This window comes from Rhipicephalus microplus, chromosome 7, assembly GCF_043290135.1.
Source record: "Rhipicephalus microplus isolate Deutch F79 chromosome 7, USDA_Rmic, whole genome shotgun sequence".
In the NCBI taxonomy this organism is placed as follows: Eukaryota; Metazoa; Arthropoda; class Arachnida; order Ixodida; family Ixodidae; genus Rhipicephalus; species Rhipicephalus microplus.
Window position 1 is genome coordinate 82,945,950 of NC_134706.1, and position 26,906 is coordinate 82,972,855.

The 26,906-nt window shown below is 42.4% G+C and overlaps 1 protein-coding gene across 1 annotated transcript; it reads right to left on the reverse strand.

Moving 5' to 3' along the window:
* Positions 1 to 1,460: 1,460 nt before the first annotated feature.
* On the reverse strand, positions 1,461 to 26,656 carry LOC119179968 (uncharacterized). Its single transcript, XM_075869351.1, has 9 exons — positions 26,551 to 26,656; positions 23,448 to 23,497; positions 18,851 to 18,889; positions 13,965 to 14,000; positions 12,043 to 12,136; positions 7,733 to 7,902; positions 4,086 to 4,133; positions 2,375 to 2,410; positions 1,461 to 2,098 (listed from the first exon to the last, which is right to left on the reverse strand). Exons 1-9 carry the CDS (start codon positions 26,654 to 26,656, stop codon positions 1,922 to 1,924), a joined length of 756 nt encoding a protein of 251 aa, XP_075725466.1. The 3' UTR covers positions 1,461 to 1,921.
* Positions 26,657 to 26,906: the final 250 nt, after the last annotated feature.

Here is a 26,906-nt window from a genome sequence, read left to right on the forward strand (position 1 = left end):
TACAAGCTGAGTCGAAGATGTTTCCTCTTCCTTATTCTAGGCTGAATAAAGCCTAAAGAATCAATTCTCGATGCCTACAGACGGATACATATCTGTGCCCACGAACGTATCGTAGGATAGAGCGGCCCTTTCATGAAGGATTTCCTTGTTGTGGCCTCGAGAGTTGCTCGCTAGCTCACATGCTCCGGCAGGGCCTTGCGAATGTGGGCGCTGATTTGTGGGACGAACACTTGTAGCGGCAAAGGTGACATAGCCTGGACTTGAATCCACAACTACTGGTTGTCCGGAGGGCCCTGGTCATCGCGGAAGGTCTTCAGCTTCCTGTGCCTACCTGGGTGGAGCCGCCAACTGGTTGAAAAGGGTCCAAGAATTCGTTTTAATAGTACCTGTGATGTTTAAATGAAGTTGTAGTGGAGTATGTATGTATTGGACTACGTAGATTTTGGCCACATCACCACATTACGATTCGACGTATTTTGGTGACAGACTGAGAAAGTGTGTTTGTCAAAGATGCTTAGATTTTCGCAAGTAGGATCATAAAATTCGAACACTGCAACGCCGATATTTTGTTTCTATTGATGAAAAACTTATAATACTTAGAGTATGTGCAAAAATAATCATTCACGTGGCCACACAAAAAGGTAAAAAATACCAGGGTTCTATAAAAGTATGCTAGGCTTCGAAGCGCTTTATCTATGAATAATTTATTCTGAGAGCTGCAGGGTAAGCGCTCAAGTTTCAGTTCTTCGAGCAGTTTGAGACATAGATGTCCACTTCTCGTGTTTGTAAATCAGCTTTGTAAAGTTGAATGCAAATGAATCATTTGCGCATTGCTTGCTTATCGTCAGAAGCTTCATTACTAAGAGTAAAAAAATAATAAACATAACGTATAGGTGGCTCGGGGGGGGGGGGGGTAGGAGCAGCCTCTTGTTCAGAGCCCTGTGTTTACCAGTCTGGCCTTATAGACGGGCTGAGTCAGCCATGTGTTTTGGTAATGCGACCGTACAACCCGCAACACACAAAGAACGTAAGAACATTGACAAAGGGTGCACCTTTTATAATGTCATTTATTTCACACGTCCTCCTTGATGTAGATGTAAGATGAATCGAAATGCGCGCTCAGTGGAAGAAAAAATAACAAAACTTGTTGCATCTTTCGTCGATAACTTGTAAAAGAAACCGAAGAGATTTTAAAGCTAGCTCTCGATGTCCCCTAACTGAAAAGAATGCAAATACTGAAGCAGGGTTTTCTCTTATTTCTCGGGGGGTGTCAAATGCAAGCCGTATATCTTAACAAATAGCTTTTCATTTTTGGGGCTACAGATAAAGGCCTGTCATATAGAGTTCAAAATGCTTACGGTAATTAAAAATATTCTTAACAGAGAGCAGTTAGAACTCATTGCTGTGACTTGTGAATGCGAGTGGACCGCAATAAATACAGTTTGCATCCGAGAAAACAGATCATGAAGAAGGAAAGTCGGGTAAATTAACCAATCCTGGATGACCGGTTTGCTAATCTACACGTGGTAACGAGATGAAGAAGAATGAAAGAGGGATATGAAAAGGAGAAAAACATAGCGGATAATACAGTATACATACAAACAAGCTTTGAGTCACAGCGCACCACTATAGTGTGGCACGTGACATCCCTGTCAAAGTCGCTAGTCGTAGCTGACGCAATAAATTTCGCAATTATTGAGCATAAGACCTGTTCTGACCTTCGCCGACGACAAAAATGTTCTTTCGTACAAAAAACTTACCAGGGTTGCAGTAACATACATCACCAAAATATAAGAAACACAACGCAGCCCAATGACTAATTTCGGTAATTGTCACCTAATTCTGCGAAGTTTGCACGGCTATAGGCGCTGCATATACAGCTTCAAATATACAAATAGGTGCATTAATCAAGCGCTGTCTTCTAACAGCTTACAACAGAGCATTCGATGCGTAGCAGTCCTTGTACAGAGCAGATCAAGGGCGTAAGAGTGGAGACACCTCGGCTGCCGAGGAGAGAATGTAATGAGCCCACAAAGCCGCAGCCTAGCTGTTCTATGACTTCTGTTGGTGCGGTGTTGAGAGTGTAGCGAACGAGGCACTGAAATATACGAATGCGGTTAGATAAGCAATAAATCAAAACTATTCACGCGAAGCAGAACTTGTAGAAAGCATAAAAGTCATAGACGTACGCTACCAAAGAGGCAGTGTTTAAGAACTTGTCAGTTAAACGTATAGAGCTCTAGAGCATAGGGCTCACTATCGCTGTCTCAACAATTCTACTGCAAAGAGAACGCTGTACATCGAGCTGTAAATTACACACTGACTGTTGGACTGTCAAAAACACAACTTGCATGCTGTATTTATTTATACTTACAGCCAAAACTCTCAGGAATCCGGTGGCGGCCGGTTCCTGTAAGAAAGGTAAGCCAAGTTGCAGCCAGTCACCTTGTCAAAATATGGATTTATCAAACCATAATAAAGAACACCTCTTGTGCAGAGAGCCGAAAACAATTGGTCCTTTTGCAACTTATACCACCCTGGCTTCACAAGGTGAAGCCCAATGTGAGTACACAGGTGTTTTTTAAAGTTTTCATATTCGAGCCCTGTAAAAATATGGTTGCAGTGGCTGAGAAACAAGTCGGCACCTTCTTGTTTGACGGTGGAACTTAAAAGGGAAATAAACGAGTTCGCACTCATTGTACCAGCGCAACTTGACACTAAAAATAGTCGTGATCTATAGCTACTTAACATTCACATTTTGATGGGCAAAGATAAGCGTTTAAGTAGAACTTTCCAGTTCAATATCTATTCGTGATGCTTGCGTCCAACGCAATGAAAATACTTTAGCACTTGTTCATTTCATGAAGAAGATTTATTAGAAAAATGCGCTGGTGGCTTCACCGGTATGTTAAGAAAAAAAAAGAAAATGTCGAATGGTTGAAAACAGAGCTACGCATCGATTTGGTCGTATGGTGCAGTGTTTATATCTATTGAAATATTTTTGTGTTACGCGTACATATATAGATATTTGATTGAGGTGTCATTTGATGTGAGAAAACACAATACAAAAGAGTGCATAATTTTGGGAGGTGACCTTGAGTTTTACTATAACGCGATGTTATATCAAGTAGTTGGGTTGAGCTGAATTTTTTTCATTCTACTTTCCGTAATAATACCAAAATATAGAATAGAACTCTTTATGAAATGAATGGTGACGTTCAGCATGGGCTTTTAGTCCTGGGGCTTCGTTACAGGGAGCGTCGGCCACTAATATCACGAGAAACGGATACCTGTATTGGATTGAATGACTATGCTGTTAACCTAAATTTCGAGTATTTACTTTACCGCACATGTTGCAACGTAGGAACTGCAGATTGTCAACTTGGAAGCCGCTTTTAATTAGGCAGACACCTGAAGGGGACGCGGAGTTTAGTGTTAAATAAGCAGACACCTGAAGGGGACGCAAAGAGTAGTGTTAACAATGCGCAGGTTTTTCACGTACTTATAAGAAATGTCGCTATGTACACCTAAGCCAAAATTGACTAGACCACACACATATGTGGTGGTAGAGAGTGGGAGTGAGTATCTGAAACATTGCGTCACCCTCTGTATTCGTTCTGTGACATTTCTACTGAACTGACTACCCGAAGTTTGGAAAATATATCGCATACAGAGCTATTTCTAGCCAGCCAAGTAGCCACCATTTAAGGAAGAAATGACCAATATATATTAAAATTTTTTACCGCAAGAAAACTGCGACCAGTACGTAGCTGTATAATAGACAAATGGTATGCCTGATATTGCTCCTATGTTCTATATTTCAAAAGAATCGCACTATATGTAAGTGTTTAGAATCAGACAGTTATTTGAATGTCACCGGGATCTCGGAATGACCCCTGTCACACGTGGCGTATTCCTCTATTCGATTACATGTAGAGGAGGCCCTAAAACAGCAACATTGGACCTGGTATTGATAATAGTAAATATGTACAAAATCTACATTTTAAGCAAGCGTGGCACACATGGGACTGGAGTAAGACATGAACGCTTCTGTGCCGATGACACAATAAACGGACGGTACTCACGTCTACCGGTGCTGTCGCAGCGCATGTGAGGCCGGTTGTATTCAGGCACTGTGAGACAAGAACAGCGGAAAGCGCTATTTAGGCAGGCGCAACGCTAGCTGCATCGTAAACATCGCCGCAAGTCTAACACCTAAACATATGCATTAGCTGGAACTGCAAAAAAAAAAATAACATGATTGGTCCTTCTGTAAAGAGAATCGGCATAACAAGAAAGGGAACCACGTCTTCATAGGTGTAGTTGATCGTTTATTGCACACTAACACACGAGAGCTGGCATGAAGTGAATTGGTGTTTGGCTGCTAAAGCACCGTTTTATGTGGATGCGAACATGCTGACGCATAGTGGCACATTTTCATTCTGAAGGCTAACGTTGGTGGTCATTATTCTAGCCTTGTAATAGCAGAAGTAGTTAACATGCACCTGGACATGATATATGGTAGATCCTGCGCAAGTGTGACATCTACAAGGGTATAATATACACCGGTAGGTGCTTCAAGTGCATTGATATTATGTTGCCATACTACACGAACGAAACGAGAAGGCTGCTTTTTCCAATAACAAGGTGACTTACTGCTGTGCGCCCACATATTAAAGCCAATAGGCACCCGACAGTAGACAAGAGGGCGCGACGAAGTTTTTTGGGCCGCCTCAGCATTTTTGGTAGCGACCGCCAGGGATACCAAGAAAACGAAATGCTTGCGGAACACATCGAGACGCTGAAGTGTCAATGCCCTTTTTGGCGCGTTTTCAAAGAACGCTTCCTGAGCGCTTACATAATAAGCCGTAACCCCTCTGTTCACAACTAAGAAAAGAAAATAATATGCACGGGCTACTCCGGTTTTGCTGCGTCTACTCGCTAAGCTACGTGTTGGAAGACTCGGTTTTGCTGCGCCTACTCGATAGGCTGTATGTTCTGGCGCTATCACCAGATCTCGTAAACTGCAGTGCCGGATGCCTATAAGTCTTTCCCGAGAAGAAATTTTGGTCTGTCTGTGCGTCGGTCCCTGACACAATTCATCAATGCGACCAAAGCTTAAGTGCTTGCTGAAAGCCCATGGCCACCTTGAACTGGTCACTGCATTCATACTTGTGAGCATTGTCTATCAAAAAGTGAATAGTTGCATATCTGAGGTGCAACATCAATGTGTAGGTTTTAGGTGGTGCTATCCTTTACTGGAAAATACTTTGGCACGCCACTCATCCTAGTTCTCTTAGGCTGCGCGGAAAATGTGGCGCTATGCACGAAAGGAGCCTGGCACAAGACAATCGTCTTTTCACGACATTTGCCGCGAAGCACGCAATTACACGGCCAGTTTTTCTCACACAGAGCTGCAGTAGTGCAAGAGGCGCTCTGCTTCTCGCTGGCTCGTCTATCACTTCATCGAAGCATTAACTACACGACATTCGCCCGTCGACATCATTGCCTTTCTATGCCTATGTAGCACCACATTTATCAGTCGGTCCTCTCACACTCGAAGCAGTAGGTGGTGAAGTACAACATTGGCGCATGTGGAAGCTGCACTAAATCGGCAACGAGGTGTCACATGTCAACATAGCATAAAAGAAAGCACGTATGTGTTGTCATCAAATGTAGTCACAACATACGGCGCACTGAACCGAATAAATAACTTAAAAAATGCACCGAAGGCTTTCGTTGCTCTAAGACTATCGTAGCGCTCCCTGTCGGCTCTAGTTAGAGTCGTCATACGATTACATCTCGCCACTACTATGAAATGGCGACTCCGAAACCTCTCACCTAAATTACTCTGCGAGAGAGAAGGTGTGAAAGATATGCAAAGGCCGTTTTTAACGCTTCGTTGCTGGCCGTTGGTAGTCCATTGGGAAGAGGATGGTACCCTTCATCACGGACCGAGAAGTTGTTGTTTCGACTACCTGGCCATCCAAATCAGCTGGAAAGTGGACTATTTGTTTTGGTTTTTCTTTGCCATCTTATTGCGTGCATTTTAGTAACATGACTCCCATGACGCTAATGACGTCCTGAAGTCTTGGCGGACACCTGTATGAAACGCGTTCGTAGTAAAAATGGAGCTTTAGAGCTAATACTACGCATTAAAGGGCCACTCACCAGGCCCCATACCGAATTTTAGTTAGACGGTGGAATTTGTTGGGTGTCGGATGAAGAACGTTTTGTCACAAAATTTTTTTGAATCGGTTCTTTACGAGCGGAGAAGACAGGTTTTTTGAAAGGGCGCGAAATCAGGGTGAGAGGAGGTGAGCTCAGAACCCTTGTCGCTCCTCCGCGTAGCCTTCGCAAGCCAAATATCTTCCCCACCCTTTCCAGCATCCGAGCATGAGGTGACGTGCGCATGACGTGCCCAAACAAGTCCAACCCCCGAGCACGCAAGTAGCGTTGCTTTGTTGACCATCGTTATTTTGTGGTATTCTGCCTGTTTCGGCGGGATGGTTTAGAAACGCTGGCTCAGACGCGGTTGGGTAGATGAGCACAATGAATGCGCGAACGCGTAGGAGCGTTCCACTGCGGTTGTCTGCTCAATGCGCTGACCGTGGGGACACGAACGCATGTGAAACGCTGGCACATTAGCCCCGCATCCCGTAGAATTTCACGGAAAAAAATGAAAGAAAAATGCGCACAATATTTATTGCGTCTCATTATTCATTTCAAGTTTTATTAAACTCCTAAAGCAACAAATACATAAACTACGCCTGTTGGGGTAAATAATTTTTGCCATGTCACGTAGTATACTGTTGACAACGTCAAAGCAGACTCGTGTACGTAGAGGATCAACGTCACTGTTTTGCCGTGTACGTAGGGCCATTCCTACGCCTATACGTCATGCCCTCATTCTCTACGCGTGCGGTGGCAGAGGGGAGGGGTAGCAGCTTTTATCTTGAAATTTCACCCCTTTCCGCGGCGCGTAGCGTTGCATAGTTTGGCAGACGTGATCATGAACACCTCATCTACGCATTACGATTGTCAGCTCAAAATTGTCAAACCTGGTGATTGATTGATATGTGGGGTTTAACGTCCCAAAACCACTCTATGATTATGAGAGACGCCGTAGTGGAGGGCTCCGGAAATTTAGACCACCTGGGGTTCTTTAACGTGCACCCAAATCTGAGCACACGGGCCTACAACATTTCCGCCTCCATCGGAAATGCAGCCGCCGCAGCCGGGATTTGAACCCGCGCCCTGCGGGTCAGCAGCCGAGTACCTTAGCCACTAGACCACCGCGGCGGGGCAGTCAAACCTGGTGAGTGGCCCTTTAAAAGCGTAAGAAAAGCTTAGCGCAGCACTCTTACCCACCGCACTATGTTTAAACAAAGCGTATCTGATAATTGTATGGCGACTTTGAGTCGTTAAACCCTAAATGTCTATAAGTTAAATTTAAACAAAACACTCGTGTAACATGATGAGGTTCAGCGCGCACGACATTTGTTGCTGCACAGCGTTGTAACAGCGCTACCAGCGGTAGTAAGCTTGTCGGTAACTAGGACGACAACTCGGCAATTAAAGCCATCGTCTGTTTTTGATTTTCTGAAATGAAACTCAGGGTGAACAACTTGCTAGTGTCAGCGGGAAATCAAATTATTATAGTGGCTTAGCAGGACGCCCGCTCTCTGCTGCACTCGAACCAATGTATTCTATGAGGCCGAGAAGATCTTACCGTTGCGAACGGGGTGGTGGCCTGCAGGCTTATGAGGATGGGTTCACCGCACACCACACTTTTATCGAAATATAGCTCGTCACAGGAGAGGGTTACGATTCCACCAGTAAGCAGGCCAAGAATACCGCCGACACCTTTGCAGGCACCAGTCAGAATTGGCAACAGTATATCTTGTGGAATGAACATGCAGGATAAAAGTTCAATTAGCCACTGTGTACATTGTACGGATATGCAATATTAAGGAAAATACAAAAACAGTATCGGCTGTTTTTCCACCACAACCATGATATAATTAGAGGCTGCAACGTTAGCGGCGTTTTGAGGCCCTTCATGCTGCAGTGAAGGGCCCCAAAAATGGTGAACATCTGGTTTTCTTTAACTGGCAAGAGAAATATCTCGGTGCGTTCTATCTATAGTACAAAACTCAGCGATTGAAAAGCAATGCTCAGAGCGACGGGTTGTTGGAGGTGAGCGTGGAAGCGTTTGTTTCTCATCCGGTAAACAGTTGCTCGGCCTATTTGTTCATGGTGGATCCGGAAAAAACCTTGCCATTCTTTCTAAACAACGCCCGTCATCTCAAGTCACTTCACGCGGCACACCGCGGGAGCGTAGCGGGTAGAAGTCATGACAAGCTAAGTTCCCAAGACGCCACACCGAATCATAGACCGATTAGTATTTTATCTAACGCAGTCTAAATGTCAGCACCAACACACTCAGTTTCATTGTCAACCTCACACTGAGCAGCCACTCGTTCCAAATATTGCGGCTGAAGTGCCAAGCACTGTATAGGAGACGAAATAACATGGTGGCGTTCGCTTCGCGCAGCTGCTCAACATGGAAATTGTTTTCGTCACTCTGGTTAACCTTGACAGTTATTTAGGCTGAGTAGGTTTTGTCAGGTAAAAAGTGAGTAGGACTAAATGATAGGGAACAAAGTGAGGCCGAAGAGCGCTAACTTTCGAACTTGCGACTTTATATATATATATATATATATATATATATATATATATATATATATATATATATATATATATATATATATATATATATATATATATATATATATATATATATATATATATATATATATATATATATATATATTTAGACAGTCACAAGTTCGGCAAGCACTCTCAAATTATGACAGGTAGATTGCCACTATCCCTCAAAAGGAAGGTATATAACAGCTGTATCTTGCCGGTACTTAGCTACGGAGCAGAAACCTGGAGACTTACAAAGAGGGTTCAGCTTAAATTGAGGACAATGCAGCGAGCAACGGAAAGAAAAATGGTAGGTGTAACCTTAAGAGACAAGAAGAGAGCAGAGTGGATTAGGGGACAAACGGGGGTTAAGGATATCATAGTGGAAATAAAGAAGAGGAAATGGACATGGGCCGGGCATGTAGCGCGTAGACAGGATAACCGCTGGTCATTAAGGGTAATTAACTGGCATCCCAGAGAAGGGAAGCGGGTTAGGGGGAGACAGAAGGTTAGGTGGGCAGATGAGATTAAGAAGTTAGCGGGTATAAATTGGCGGCAGCAAGCACAGGACCGGGTTAACTGGCGGAACATGGGAGAGGCCTTTGTCCTGCAGTGGACGTAGTCAGGCTGATTATGATGATATATATATATATATATATATATATATATATATATATATATATATATATATATATACATACATGAGATATAACAGACAGTAATGCCAAGGAATGTACAGGGGAAGTTATTATAACCAATGGAATGTAAATAAGAAGAAAGAAAAGTGGATGAAAAAATTACCAACTGTGAGCAGGAATCGAGCCTACGACCTTCGAATTACGCGTTCGATGCTCTATCCACTGAGCTATCACAGCGGCCCTCCCTCCATCCACTTTTTTGCGTTTATCTGTGAATTTAGAAGTAGGAGCGACAGTCAGCGCCATCTATAAGCCAAGCAACGAGTGTGAAAATACTCTTATGCGCATGTTTGGCGTCACGTAGCACGTGAACTTATTATGAGCGGGCAGCTGATTAATTGTCTTTCTTATACAACCTAAACACACCAAGTCTGCCAGTACGAGACCCTCGTTCAATGAAATAAGGGAAAGAAGTGTATACCTAAGGGCTCGTTTTTTCCGTGTCTTAACACAATATTAATGAGATATAACAGACAGTAATGCCAAGGAATGTACAGGGGAAGTTATTATAACCAATGGAATGTAAATAAGAAGAAAGAAAAGTGGATGAAAAAATTACCAACTGTGAGCAGGAATCGAACCTACGACCTTCGAATTACGCGTTCGATGCTCTATCCACTGAGCTATCACAGCGGCCCCCCCTCCATCCACTTTTTTGCGTTTATCTGTGAATTTAGAAGTAGGAGCGACAGTCAGCGCCATCTATAAGCCAAACAACGAGTGTGAAAACACTCTTATGCGCATGTTTGGCGTCACGTAGCACGTGAACTTATTATGAGTGGGCAGCTGATTAATTGACCCTCTTATACAACCTAAACACACCAAGTCTGCCAGTACGAGACCCTCGTTCAATGAAATAAGGGAAAGAAGTGTATACCTAAGGGCTCGTTTTTTCCGTGTCTTAACACAATATTAATGAGATATAACAGACAGTAATGCCAAGGAATGTACAGGGGAAGTTATTATAACCAATGGAATGTAAATAAGAAGAAAGAAAAGTGGATGAAAAAATTACCAACTGTGAGCAGTAATATATTTGTAAGACAAACCGTGCTAAAGAACCATGCTCTTTTATTTTGAACACAGGGATGAGAAAAAAACGCGCACAAGAAATTAGTTTATTGCATTACTTTTAGTATTAATTGATTTAGCTGCTTTCGCAGGTATTCAAGTTGTGTTCTCGCAAAGTGGGATGTATCGTCTGAGTTCCCGCCTCTTCACATTTGGATCAAGGCTACTTGAATCACAAGAACGCGTGCTAGAAGAATTTATGCTAATGTTAGTCTTGCGGAAAAATAACAGTGAAATGTCATGATCGCAGATTGGACAGCCATGAGATAGTAAGCTAAATCATTCCCACTTAGGTGAACATTCATGAACCGCTTAGTGTGGTGCAACTGTTGTGACTAACAGTTCCTTATATAACCCGCACATATAAGAACTAAATGCTAGTTCACAGAGTGGCGACAGTAATGACTTGCGGTTGAAGAGTAACTGCGTGAAAACCAATGTAGAAAATAATTTCGCTGTGGGAATGGTTACATCAGCTTTCTTTGTCCAGCTTGTGATGACGTGCGCATCACTTTGAAAGGATCCTAATGTCAACTATTAAGCCGACGTTGGTTGTTTTAATGACGGTCCAGAAACATTGTAGTGGTATTTTTGTGCCAAGAAATGGGCTATCTTGAAATAAATTCACGTTTCAGTAGTCCAAATTGGGTTAGCCTCAATGCTGACTCAAGAATCTGACGGACCGGACCTACTCACGTTACTGTTGCCATGCACAACGTTGCCCGGCTTTACTGTGCTAGTATTGCAGCAGCCCGAAAGCAGCGGGATTCACAGGAGCAACAACGGCCTTTGATCAATTTACTTCTATTGGCTCCGAGATTGCACACGCTTTTGTTTTAACTGCGCCCCACTAGACGGCACCAGATGTCTCGAGTAACCACACGAAAATTGAATTTCCGAATCACTCGCGCAATACCCCATAGTAATGTCCAGCGGTTCTTTTTTCCATGAATCAAACATAAACGAACAAGCAGCATTTTATTGCGTCTCTTGATGCATGAAATGGTCTTTATTTAGTGCAGTAAGATCAATTACTAGTGATTCATTTCTGGCGGTCCGTCTGATATCAACGGGATCATTTTGAATATGCCCTACGGCGGCGCCTATTTTGGGGTACATTTCTCGGTAAGCAGGGCACTGTTGTTGATAATATTGTCGTTTTATTGTTGTCACACATTGAGCTTTTACTCAGACATAAATTGTTAAGTGACTTTAGTGTGCCTTTAAGTCCATTTTTCGATAAAGTGTACTCACTAATATGTTGTAAGATTTTGCATGTTTCCATTGAAGGCTTGATGCATTCAATGGAAATTAATACTCAATGAAAACGCTGCTCTGTGGCACTTCAGAGAAGTCTGTATACACTGGAAATGCAATAAATATTGTTCTACGAATTCTATTATCTTTCAATGCGAGACAGCTCCAATTTTTGTGAACATTGTGACAATTGCGATCTTGGCCGTTGAATTGTTTTTTAGCTTGAAATATAGAGCTAAACATGCTGGGGAGACTTTAAGTAACTTCCTCCAGAGCGCAATACGTCAATTGATATTCCGCTTACCGAAGTCATTCCTATCAAGGAGGTACTTGAGAAATTCAATTATCAAGTAAATCTGCGACCGCAGATCAAGAGTGCCGAGACCTTGAAATGAGCACTGGAATGATAAAGAATCGAGCATTTATATTTGTTCTTAAATAGGAGCTGTCATATTACAGATATACCTAGAGTGTGCTTTATTTATTTTGCAATGGAGCGTGGACAACATACGCCTATAAACTTAGGCGTGTCTCCATAGTGGTGAACAATGAGGTTGTTGATTTTTAGGTTCACCATGTATCATGTTTGTAATAATGCAAGGGAAATTTTTTATGAGCGTGCACATTACGGCCATGTTAAAAGACCCGCCATTTCAGTACTTCTAATGTGCCTCACGCTGCGACAGGACGCTACTTTATGACAAGACACAGAGGAAATCATCAAGAGTTTTATAAACACAGTCAGGACACTGTCTTGGTATCATAGCACAACATGGGAACCATTGTTTTAAAGGAGAAGCTTTCTAAAATTATAGGTTAAAAATGTTAACTTGTCATCTTGCATAATCCGAGAGCATGTGAGATATACGCAATCATCACTTTGAAAGCAACGCTGAAGAAGTCAAATATAAGATGCGACCATCCCTGCATTTGGAATAGAGTTCTTATCGGGAAACCACAACTGTAAGCGAAAAACAAACCAGTTTATCGATTCACATTTCTCTTGTAATTTAGGGGAAAATTGCACTGAGGAAGACAAGAGGAATTGTTTTCACGTTCTCACGAAAACAGGCGTTATTTTTGTAGCGCTGGGTAAAGCTAACATATATGATCGTTTGTTAAGCTTCAACCCTAATTCTTCTAAGCATTGTTCTCGTTGACACATCCGCGTGTTCGCGAAATACTCCTATCTGCCTATATCAAGAAGAATAGCTAGGAAGTGCTCTAAAAGTACCCATTTTGCACTTATCACGGCCTGCACTTCCCCTGAATATTTGAGCATTACTCTGCGTATTGAAGGAGACATTTGAGTATGCCACGGAGGAATAGGTATACTGCCGCTTGAATAATTACGAACTTGATAACATAAGTTATCAAGTTCGTAATTCGGTGACGCCTACATTGTTATAACCCTGATTCGTTTAGTACTGTGTAATGAAATGATACTCATGTGGCAAATTGATCTTTGCTATTTGCCTTTTATCAGTTGTATTCAGTGATAGTTGGCAGATTTCATAAGGTAGCAGTGTTGAAAAAGGACGCGACAGACAGCTTGATCTTTAAGATCTAAAATATTTCTTCACTTTTAGAAGCCTGGTGAAATGTACTCAGGGGATCGCTGCTGCGAAATAAACCACGTACGTTGCCGAGGTACGTTTCAAAAGGTAGAAATGGTGAATGATACAACTATTTTAGAAGAAGTACAGTGTTCATAAAGACCACCGATTCGGAAAAATTGGCATTTCGTCTTAGTGAGGCTATCTTCATAATGAAATATGCAAGTACTAAGTTTTGTGCTGCATAGCAGTTTAACAGTAGTAAGTCACGGTAGTGTGAAAGCCCGAGTGGCAACTTTAATATATATCTTCCGTAAGATAATGTTCCAATGAGCTTGTTACATCCTACATATCATGTCTAGTCATCATGAGCAATGCTTCGAATTCGCGACTAATTGTGAAAAGCTCAAGGTTGACTTCCCCGCCCAGTGAAGTAAATGAGAAAAAGAAATGATAAGAAAATAAGAAATAAAAATTATCAGTTTTTAAAACAGCTCGACACAGTGGTCTTTCCGCTGTTTTGTAGGTCGTCAAATTTGTATAGGTATCAGGATTTTCTATTTATCGCAGAGCGAAGTAAGATTTGAGACATCATATTACATTGTGAACATTGTTAAGTAAAACTGAATTCCGTATATTCACGCAGATGCATATTCAATGAATGGCTTACCTCGAGAAGTTTCCCAAGAAAAACTCCAATGCCTTCCTGTATGCTCAAGAAATAGAAAAAAAGGTGCATTTTAGTGCTTGGTTACTGTGCAGAGAAAGGAATGGGAACGTAGAAGGTTTGCGAAATGAAAGCAATGATGACTTGTTTAACAAAGACGGAGTAGAAAACAAAAGAATTACTGGTGAAATGGAATTTTTCATCAAAAACAGAAGCAGTGGTATCGTTGATGTTGTACAGCGACTTAAGAATGATTAGTTTTCTGAGCAATATATTCAGTTTCCTTTATTTGCTCCATGTTCCATACATATTGACCGAATCGTCAAATGTTGCACGTTCTTAATACGTGAATAAATTGGAAATTGAGTGTAGTGCTGCACCCTATCACGGAATTAGTGCTACGACATATTCATGTACGAACTAGCCCGACAGGTTGAAGCTAATGTGACATTAGAAGCTGTTCGAATGTATGTGATTCATACATCCGGTATACCACCTGTTTGTAATACAGCGATAAATTAGCCCAGCTTGCATTGAAGGCTGAATGCCAAAAACATTCGAGGATATGAACACCTGTGCAGTTCTGGCTTTGGCTGTGTTGCTAAGCTTTGCAAATTGTGTCTTTGTTTTTCTCTCTTTTTGAGTTTTTCTATCTCTTCGGTTTATATTGTTTTTCTATGTCTTTCTGCTTTCCTTTCGTTATTGCTCTTTCAAGTTTTTTTCCGCTACCTTCTCTTTACTTATTTCTTTATTTTTCTCTTGTTTGCTCCCTTTATTGCGATATCAATAATACGGACACTCTATGGGCACAATTTCATGGACGACGCGTCAGCGAGTCGGCGTCGCCGTCATTCACTGTATGTGTATACGTATCTATATAAAAGAAAACGCAAGGAGGAAAAATAATGCAGGAAAAGACCCCATCATGCGGATTAGAACTTGAGACCTTTGAAGCGTGAGTGTGAGGCGTTAACCACGGAGCCAGGGAGAGGCCCGTCCTTCTAAGTTCAAACGGCAAGTTATTCATATCTACTACTTACAGCTGTTTATGGGCATCTAGGAGGGAACTATCGTGTTTTCAGCATTGCCAGCAAGATGGCACGACGAGCGCGCGTCGACACATCGTCGCGACGCGGCGGCGCATGCTCTCATCACCCACGCGTACTTTGCCCCGCGGAGAAGGGAGTGGACGCTAGCTTGCGCGGCCTTATCTCGTGATGGGGAGGATCGTACGTCTTCACTGGCCTTGAAATTTCACCGAAACAATTTTGTTGTAGTTACCGAATGCACAAATGTCACTGCAATTGTTGCACAGTCTTTGTTCGCGAAAAGGGCGTGCTTTTCAGACACGACAAAGTAACAGGTGAAACCATTATTCGCGTTTATCTGTACCTGTGAGTATGTTTACCGCGTCATTTGTTCGTGAGAAACGTGGGGCACGTTTTGATCTGCTTGCTATTCTGCGCGTGACATTCCAGTTTGTTGCTATCGCAATCATTGTTCGCCTTTGCGGCAAAGTTGTGACTTTTACATAATTTACCGTTATGCATCTCGCACTATTTCCTATCCTAACAATGATGATCTTGGTGCACCGACCGTGGCTGATATGCTCTCAGAGTGAATATATTGGTTACAGGCTAAGAATCAGCTATAAAAATTTTTAGGCTTCAAGGCCTTTAATTTTTTGTTCTTTTTCTATTTGTGAATTTACTAAGCGTTAGCGTTAGGGAGACCGTGTCGCAGAAATTCCACCGTCGGCGCCGTTGTGCGAAAAATTTAGAAAAAAGCTAATTAAATAAAGAATACAATTTTCGGTCCCATTGAGGATCGAACCCGGACCCGTTCGCGTGGCAAGCAGGTGCCCTACCACATAGACATTATGTTACCTGCAGCTGCTTCTTGAAAACCACTACATAACTGCCATGTAGTGGAAGTAGTCTCCTTAACGCATTTTATTCAACAGGTGTCACGACGAAAACGAGCTCAGTCGGCGATTTGTAGGCGAATTGGAGAGGCCGTCAAAATAGATCGAAAGAGGCCGGGTTAGTGCAGCTATCGCCGCTAGGAACTCAAAGGAACTTTCAAAAAGTTATAAAAATGAACTATGTCAATCTAGAGGAAAACATATAATTCCTTTTCAGAGGCGTTGATCAAGCAAACAGCAAACGCTAGGTAATATGCTACCATCTGTGAGGCATTGTGAGACTCTTCATGGCCTCCGAAGCAGCAAGCGCGTGGTGTGTAATTTGGAGGCCATGCGACTCTTGCTTTAGATAAAAAACCTGCATGTACCATTCGCGCGCGCGCGCACGTGTGTGTGTGCGTGTGTTTGTGTGGCATCTGTGAGACATTGTGAAAAACTTGTATCGACCACAGCAGAGTGCCGTGCTAGGAAGTGGTGGCTAAGGTACATTGCTGCTGACCCGCAGGTCAAGGGATCAAATCACGGCGGCGGGGGCTGCATTTCCGATGGAGGTGTAACTGTTGTAGGCCCGTGTGCGGAGATTGGGGTGCACGTTGAAGAACCTTAGGTAGTCGAAATTTCCGGAGCCCTCCACTACTGCGTCTCTCATATTCATATGCTGGCTTTGGCAGGTTAAACCCCACAAATCAATCAATCAGAGGGGAGTGACCACACTGCACAGTCTTCCTCGTCATGAGAAAGCTATGCAGCCCTGCGTAGGGTCTGAAGCCTTACTTGTCGGAGATTACAAGCAAAATGTTCAGATTTCCAGAAAATTTGCGTTCATCCTACAAACGCTGGCTGATTTCAAGATGAAATTTTCATCAAATGCCATTTCAACAAACCACAACGCTTGCATAGATTTAGCTTTTAATTCTCACGACACCAATAAAAAAAGGGACGTACTGCAGTTGCCATTTCACCGACCATAAGGCTGTGCTTGTTGTGGTTGGCCGGAGGAGGTCTCCAGAAGAATAAGTCGAACAATTGCCAGATAACTAACGCGAGATGGATGACAGAATGTGACCATTTACGAATACAAGTGTCACGCCTACGCGCAGTTCATAATAAAGGACCATGTGACTATATCAATGTACAATATCTTCATGAAGTTCTTATAAATGTGCTGTTAAATATATCAAAAACCTGTACCAATACTATAGATACGTCGCGCTTGCGCGCGTGCGCGTTCATGTGTTTGTGTGTGTGTGCACCAAAACACATTATTAGGTATGCATTTAGCAAATTAAGACAGCACCGTGTTTCTCTATAGGCGCACTAGGGGCCCGATTTTGCTATCGCGTTCCACTATCAAAGGCGAAGCTTAAAGGTTCTCCAAATTTTTTTCTCACTTTGTCATTCTTTTTGTGTCATGCTTTACTATTTTCCCACCTCCTTTACCTGTGTCACCATCACACCTCATTTCCTCACGCGCACCTTATTTTTGAACCCCTTGGCTACACTTTACCACAGAAGTCTACGCTATGCTCTGCTAGCGCCCCTGTGGTGCCGAGTGGTTACGACGCTCGTCTTCACATGAAGGGTACGTGGTGGTGAATCCCATCTTCCTCGCGAAACTTTTTTTGCGAACAATTTCTGTCTTTCTCTTTTTAAAATTTTTGTTTACGTTTCTTTCTCCGTCTCTCTCTCTGTACTCGACCTCTACCAACTATAGTTATTAGATACTTAGCCGAAAAACTCGGCTGCACGCGTCTAGGAATGGAGAAGAAGAGAATGAAGACGAAAAAGTGGAACTTGAGAACGCGTGTGGGCTTATGACGAAAATCATATCTATTTATAACAGTCAAATTATGGCGAGTTCAAAGTTTTTCGCTCTTGAAAATTGTTTCATTTCCACATAGAACGCTAGCTTTTACTTGTACTTTTGCCGTGTGATTAGGGCCTTAAGTGTGAAAGCCGAAGCAAGCCATGGTCAGCAAGTATGGAATCGATTGCCATATTTGATGACAAGAAAAAGAATCATGAAATCTGGCCGACACCGTTAGAGAAGCTGTTAATGAACGAATGACACATAGAGTTTCTACTGGCCTACCTAAATCAAGTAAAAGACGAATACCACCCAACAATAACTTCGTAGCAATTAATGAGAGGACAATGTGCTTTGCAAGTGTGCAATATTCAGTCACCTTGGCGCAGTTTTCGACATTGACAATATTTTTCGATGCTTTCATTGCCTGGAGTCAATTGTTTACCTATGCCTTAAGAATTAGATTGTATCTTTTCCTGATAAATAGCAGGACAACACGGCTGCTGACCCGTACTTGGCTACTGACCTGCGACCTGCGGGTCAGCAGCCGAATACCTTAGCCACTGGACTACCGCGGCGGGACATACATGCGGGACTGCGTTATGGATTTAATCTCCATAGGGAAACATAACGCGACGATGAACGGGCAGCAGGTGGGTCTATATAAATGTGTTGACAATATTACGGAGGGCGAGCTCATTGCTTACAACTCTCCCGCTAAACTGTGGGACCTAGTGGTGGCCCAATGATGCCGTACTGTCATGAGCACCATGCCACAGGTGCTGCAGAATTCTGGTCACCTTTCGATTCAGAATGCTCGTTAAATCCCACCCGAGGGAAGAGGCTGCAAGTTTTTCTATATTAAGGTATATTAGGATGTACTCAATTTTAATATAATGTTTTAACAAGCTTCAATATGCTTTCCAGGATATTTTCGATAAGTACTATAGAAGGGCATTGTTCTTGCGACAGAATGAAAGAACCGTGACAGTCTACAATAATTGACCGGTGGCTATTTGACGCAGAATGTTGTTTTGCGATATACCTTCATAAATATTTGTTCAACTGTGTTGCAATGAAAATCACCCATTTTAGTTCCAAAGGCGAAGTCGCACTGTACAAAAACTTCATGAAAGATTGATCGATAAATTCACTTACGGTGTCAGCACTGCATAGGTTTCCAGAGTCACCTAGGCACTAAAGAGGATACGAGACACAAAATATCAAGAAAAGAACTTCAAACAAAACGGTGTCATCAGTTTTCCAAGCTTCAACAAAACGAACAAAATGAACCTTCTGCGCGTGTGAGTGCGGCGGTACATTTATTATTGTTCTAGGCTTTGGTCCTCCCATTTATTGTGCTAAAATTTATTGAGTCGTAGAACGCGTAATGTGGTCTACAATAAAAGAAAGTCCATCAAGGCATGCACACTGAGATCTGTATTTATTAGGTGTTTCAAAAAATGATGAGCCCATCGAGAACTTGAGCCAACGTATGCTGTGCAGACTGCGGGTACTTTGATTCTAGACCAGGAGCTGTCTGTCAGTGCGGTGGCTTTGGCTAAAAGGGCGAGGAGGCGTTTTTTTGTCGTTACCCTGGAGAGGATGAGTCGCATAGTTTGGCATGTTACAAACAGGCATATTAACAGAAAGCCTGCTTTTGAAAAGATTGTGTTTCATGATATTGACAGCCAGCTTCAGTAGTAATTTGGTGGCGCATGGGTCAGCATGCTTATTGACTGAGAAACTCGCGACCCCTATGAAAAGAGACGTCTGACTACAAACGAGGACTTTAGGGCAATTCTTACTTCAAAAGCAATGCATTATAAAAATGTGCGTTGATCGGTTCTTCTGAATCAATGTTCGGTTGTCTATTAGCCCGTTGCTACCGTCGTCGCTCATGCAATCGTGAAGGCCAAAAATACCATTTGTGCAGACTTGCACGCTTTAATTGCATTTTATTTTACCACTTCACTCTTACGACGGAAAGTATTTGACATCAGATCAGCATTGTGCGCATTCATTGAGGATGCAGTAAGGCTGCTTATGTTCATTGATCAAGTGCTTTACACGCTATGCGGCATACCTCGTAGTGATGGACAACTTTACATTATCAATAGCCTATTCAATGACGTTGTGTCTGGCGCAGTTCGAATAACCAATATATCGATAATGAATAGTACTGGCAATAAAACGCGTCTTACTCGTAAGACGCGCGTGCACTTTGAACTCTTGCAGACACCTTTGAAGCTAAGATATAGTGCAAATACTGTACTTGCAACTGATAACTAAATTAGGAATGTGCTGTTCTACTGCCGTGACATAAGGCCTCTTTTGTAGGAAGTTGTAAATAATGATTCCTAAATATGTCATTGTTCCGTTATTGTTAATGTGATGATGACCACTATACTCAATATTAATTGTAGCCTGTCATATGTCCACAGAAAAGTCAATGCCTCTCTGTGAGATGTTAAGTAACAAACGTCATGTGCTTCCCTTGAGGCTTCTTTTGCTGTTTTATTGGGCCTTTCATTACCACGCTGAATGAACCCTAAAGGTCACTGTTGATTCGACGTTGATTGTTGAAATTGCAGTCCAGAAATATTGTAGTGTTACTCTTGTGCTAAGGAAGTGCTTATTTTGAAATCAAATGCACTTTAATGGTCTGAATAAAGTTAGCAGGCTTCAAATTACCTGCCTCAAGCGGGACGTGTCACTTCACTGTTGCCGTGCACAACGTTACCCGGCTTTACTGCACGGCCACCGACACTAGAAGCAGCAAAACAAAAGTACCGGGAACCAGAGCAGCAACAACGGCCAATCAACAATTTTATGCCATGGCGTGCGAGATAGCAGGTGTGCTTGGTTCAACTGGGCCTCTCTTATGGCACGACCTGTCCGTTGTAGCCTGGCGAAAATTGAACTTTCCAACAACTCCCGTCATTCCCCTTAGTAACGTCCGGTGGTTCTATTTAAAGATGATAGTCTTTCATGGGGACCTTCGACACAAAAATTTTTGTCTGTCTGTCTGTCTGTCTGTCTGTACGTTTGTCTGTTTGTTCACTCCTAACGGCACCAGGTATTTGAAACGGACGACCCCATCCGCAGCGCCCACTAATGTTGCTCAAGATTTAGCGTTCATACTAGTGCAGTTGTCAATTAAAAAATTGGCCCCTTATCTGCATGTTAGTCTGCAAATGTCGTCGAAAGGCGATAGCCTTGCATGTGGAGCGAGTGAACAAAACAATTATTTCATGTTCTGCGCTAGAATATTGGTGAATGGTGTTCTGGACGCACTGCGTTAGATTGCCTCGAGCGTGCAGTGGAGGCGTACGAGCACATCAAGTCACGCCACACGCGAGACATGAGCGCCATCTGGCAGTTTTCTTGGAAGACGAAGCGTGTGGCTCTGAGATGGGCGTGCGCGCCCGTCTCAGATGTGATAAAGTGTAGAACGCAAGGCGACGGGTAGGTGCCACCACCGTCTCGTCTTAGCAAAGCGTTGGAAATACTCGCCTTTTCGTGCAAGCATTGCATGGTCAGTGCAGCGTGATAAGCGCTACGGTCCTTCAAATTACCTATATATGCCTTTTCTAGTAAAAGACGCACATGCAGAATATTTACGCGTTGTTACGGTGCTCCAGACCTGCACAATAATTGCTTTTTAATTGACAATTGCACAAGTATGAACGCTAAACCTTCAGCAACATTGGTGGGCGCCGCGGATGGGGTCGGGTGTCAAGTACTTGGTTCCGTTAAGGGCGCACAAACAGACAAGTGTACAGACAGACAAATAGACAGACCAAAATTGTTGCGTCGAAGGTCCCTAAGAAAGACTATCGCCTTTAAAAGCAATTATTGCGCATGCCTGGGGCACCACAACAACACATATACATTTTACATGTGCGTCTTTTACTAGAAAAGACATACAAAAGTAATTTTAAGGACCGTAGCGCTAATCACGCTGCGCTGACCATTCAACGCTTGCACGAAAAGGCGAGTATTTCCAACGCTTAGCTAAGACGAGATGGTGGTGGCACCCACCCGTCGCCTTGCGTTCTACACCTTATCACCTTGAGACGGGCGCGCACACCCGTCTCAGAGCCACGCGCTTGGTTTTCCAAGAAAACTGCCAGATGACGCTCATGTCGCACGTGTGACTTGACTCGATGCGTTCATTCGCTTCCGCTGCACGCTCGAAGCACTCTAAAGCAGCGCCTCCAAAATACCATTCGCCGATTTTCTCGCACAGAACATCAAATTAATGTTTTGTTCACTCTCTCCACACGCAAGACTATTGTCTTTTGACGACATTTGCAGATTAACGTGCAGATACGGGGCCAATTTTTTTCCATGAACCAAATGAGGACCAGCAAGCTGCCTTATATTACATCTCTTGATTCATGAAAGACTGTTTATTCATTGCAGCTAGTTTGGCTGTTAGTGTATATATCGTAGGTGGTAGTTCCACGTCATCGCGATGACTTTGCAAATGTACTACGCATAGCGCACGTGTTCTCGTGCATTCATCCTAATTGCTCGGTAAGTACGGCACTGTTGTTCATGATATTGTCGTTTCAGACGTTGTCATGCATTGAGATTTCTTTATGACGTCAATTCGTATTTGACTTTAGCGCGCTTTTCAGGCCATAAAAAAGTCTGACAGTCTTTCAACCTTTATTGAGCGCATAGTGTTTAAGGTTCATAATCGCGACGTTTCTTCGGTTTAGCTGAGGCATCGGTAACTGCTTTCCTCATTTCTGAACTACCCGGTTGTTTTCCTATCTCACGATTTTATACAACACATTTCTTGCTCACTAAGTCACTGCTTCGTTTGAAACGACCCCGTTCTCAGGGTTGCGATAAAGAGGTGCCATTTCTGATAAATCCGTAGCTTCATGACAAATCAAAATCGTCAAATAATAATATTGATACATTTTGAGGCTCCCTTTCGGTTACTTGTCCAGATTTAGTAACACTTCCAACTTACCATCGAAACGATTTCACTGGCCCTTACTACATATTAGACCCCCGATCATTGAGAACATTAGGCCTCATTCAGTGCACCCTTGCACATAGCCTAGAGGCTGACGACCAATCACAAGTGATCACGCTCCTGCCTTACTTTTCAGTGCACTTTTCTGCTGCGTATTACGTATTTTAGAATATCACTGCCTCACATCCTGAACTGAAGCTTTTAATCACAGGTAGCAAAGAAATATCAAGTGTCGGTGAATATGCGACGCCAGTTGAAAATCCTAGGTTCAGAGATGTGCGTTTGCTGCTCAACAAACTTGATTTTTCAAATAGTTTAATAAAGGAACAGAAAGAAAAGGAAATCAAGAAGTGTCAACCAGTCTAAGAGGACTAGTATGAGAGGACTAGTCTAAGAGGGCTTACGCAGAGGAAAGACGTGGGGGATGTTTTAAAGACGAATAAAAAAAAAGTGGAGGGAGCGCGCACTAAAGTCGAGCTTCATAGTAACCAAAGCACAGCAAGTTTAAATGACATTCGTAGTAAGCCTGACTAAAGCACACCTAATAAAGTAGTGTGGTCGTACAGTTGTGCAGTAGGCAGAACATTAGTAGCTCGATTGAATGCGAAATAGGCGATATAACACAAGAACGAGATAGTGACAAGATGAATATAAATCAAAGCTATTAAAATAGAGTTATTCACTTTTAGGCAAAGGCAATTGAAATATTACCTCTACACTATTTAACTTTGAGAGGACTAATGCCACTCTTGTACATACCTCGCCAATGTCTAGAAAATTCGGTAGGCTGAAACTTGCACAATCGGGGGCTGCAAGCAAAAAAAATGACGAAAGATTTTCAACACAGGGAACGATGAAAGAACGCTTTCTTGATACGAAAATGAGAGGGGTAATAGCAGACCCCTAATTTTATATCGATGCAATATTACCACTCCACGTAACATAGCTTTTTACACAGTACCTTTTAAAGTGTAACAGTGAAACCATAACTATTCCTAATTATCGCCCAAGGTCTGTGTAGTGGTTTGGTGTCAAATGCTCAGCTTACTACTGGCTATTAGGAAGGCAGTGTGTTGTACTGTTCGTCGCTGCCGTTGAGGGTTATATTCTAGGCAAGCATAGAAAAACGAGTTAAATATCTGATAAAATCTCCAGAGTTTGGTCCACTCAATTGTTTACGGAAGCTTTGACGTTATCGTGGTTTATTCTCGAAGCGTAACTATCGCTGCTTACACTGGCCTCAACTTTCTGAAGAATACCTTCTCCGTACCAAATCAATGGTCGAGCGAATAATTTATTTACATTTCAATGAGAAGAATTAACTTCTCAGTCATCGTGGTGATCAAAAAAGCTGTCCTTTCCCAGCATTCACACAGCTGAGCGCTGCAAAAAAATTATGCCGGCTTCAGGCCAGTTGTTCGAAGCCTGAAGAAAGAGGGGGGGGGGGAGACTTGTTTGTATCACGTTATTATTTTTCTCCCACTTTTCTTCTTTGTGTTTCCAGCAGGCCTATGTGTTTTCGCATGGAATCCTTTTATTTACTTTTCTCGGCCTTTCTGTGTATTTTTTTGTCTTCCCTCCCTTTTTCTTTTTATTTGCTTTCTTCTCCTTCTTTCGTTTTTACCTCCGTTTCCTTTTTTTATTTCTCTGTTTTTTCATTTTTTGTATATAATAATTTTCACACTTTTCTGCGTCTTTACATGCTTTTTCCTGCATTTCTGTCTTTTTTGTTTTTTCTCGCTATATGCCTAGTTAGTTGTTTCTTCTCATCCCTCCCTTTTTTTCTTACTTCCTTTCTTTCTAGGCATTTCTCCGTCTCTCTGTTCATGTGTTTAGTCCCTTTATTCTCTTTATTTCGTTTCCTCCTCTTCTTTTTCCTCTTTTTTTCTTGCACGTGTCGTTCCTGCTTCAATTCACAGAGAAGAGGTTAATTTTAACACTCGCAGTTGCTTTACTGCGTAATGAAGCTTGTCCAATTCCTGTGACGCATACGCACCTGTGAAGTTTTGCATGACAGAGAACAAATTACCCGTAATTTAAATAGCTGCACACTGAAGTCTTTTCAGTGTCAGTTTCATTGATTAGAATTAAAAAAAAAAACATGAGTGTTTGGTGAGGCGGTGCTCGTGCATACTGCCTTGTCTAGGTGTTGTCGTCCAACTTAGTGATACGAATTATTTGAATTGCATAATCAGAGTAATCACAATGTGATGACAAAGTCACTCGAACATGGGTTTGGTAGCTTCGTGACTGCTTTCGCAAAATTAATTTTCATAGGTAGCTTGTTAGCCGAAACTCAGATCAGCCAAAACATTACGTTTATTTATTCATTAGCAAGAATAAGTGCACGGTATATAATGCAGTCATCAGCCTTAAGGCGCGGCTGGGATTTACATTGAACAAGGAGCTATAGCGCTGATTTACGCAAGAAACTACAGATATGTCCACACAAAGTATGAACAACAGTTTCCTTGTTCGTCAACAGAGGCTGTAACTAAAAAAAACAAACCAATAAGAAAACATCATTTCAGAAACCAGACAGCTGATAAGCAGAACCCACTACTGCCATAAAACAAGAAAATTTTATGTGATACAAAACATAATCAGTATTTGGAAGATTTAGCAAAAATTCAATGATTTTTCTGATGAAGAGCTGCGCCATACATTTGACAAGCTTCGTATTGTCTATTATGAGTGAATGACCCTGAGGTAAGAATACGGAATTTGACGTTAAAATTTTGGCAACGCGAAAAATTACCGATTGCGACATTCTACTAAGTTACAACATCAACCTTGTTACATAGCGATGCAGCTTTAGTTGCTGAAAAATCTCAGTTTCTTCTGATTGCCCTCTACTTTGGGTCTCTACAAAGTGTGGCACAATAAACACGCATGACAGTTTTTCGAACATTGTCCCTCACGTTGTCAGCGCTGTCAATTAACACGTAATCATACCGCTATCTACATTTGGCTGCTTGGTTACAGTAAGTATGATGTTCTCACAGCTTCTTGCTAATTCGCCGAACAACGGTTACTTCCCATACCATATATTTTAGATCAGCTGCGAATCCTGGCATTTCAAAAGCTTTCAAGTGCACTTACAAAGTTCAGGAAATCAGACATCACAAGTAAGTGGCTCATTTTAGCTACCTTTCAGTAGTAAATCAAAGTTAGAATCTTATTGTTCACTGAATGGTTTTCAAGTCACTCATGTTTCATTTTCGTATAAAAATAACAAAATCATATGGTCAAAATTTATACTGCTTAGGCATTTCGGTCCTATTTTTGCAAGCAAAAAAAAATATTGCTTTTGAGGATGATCAAGAACTGCTCTTCGTTAGCACAAACATCAGCACAGCCATGAATTATGAGGCTAAAGCAGAACAGAAGGCATGGATAAACGATGCAGACATATTTATGACTGACGCTCTCTCAGGTCTCGAATAGAGATATTCATTCACTAAGCGTTGCCAACAAAGTGGCCTGCAAGGAAAACAAAATCTTGCAGCCCCGCAACACATGGGAGGGCGGCCAACTATGGAGAATGACGGCAATGCAGGATCGCATTGACGGGAAAGTATACCTACAGACACATCTTCGAGCAGTTTTTCAGCACTTATATACCGTACAATAAATGGTGCTAATATCATGGCCAGCAAACAGAAAAAAAAGGAGATCTCAGTGGCTGCACCTGGTGTACGGCAGTGCTACTGTCCGTTGCCTAGGGATGACAAAGAAGCGGTACATTCATGGCGAAATTAATACCTACATATTTGCGAGACGTTGTACTCGGCACCCCTATCAAAACTTTATGCCATGAAAGCTACTCAAAAAGCGTTCACCAGAGAACGGTAAGTCTTACCAGCTGCACCGAATACGAGACTCGGAAATGCGGCGACTCCTGCGATAAGCAACACGTAGGAGCTCATCTTGACTGCCTTCATGAGCGGTGCAATTATCTGCCTCATCCGCTGATCTTCGCAACTGTATTTTATATTAGCTCGAGCGCACGTGTCTACGTGAATACGCCAATTAAGCGGCTATGTTTGTGTGTCACTGAAGCACCGTATGTTTCAGGTAAATGAAACGCTTGAAAAATATTTTGCCGACGCGTCCAGCCAACTTCCGTTAAAACACTTGTGGCCCCCCAAGCACGAACGTAGTATCGACACCATTGTAAAAACCTTGCCCAGATGATTTGTTTTTTTACTCATTATT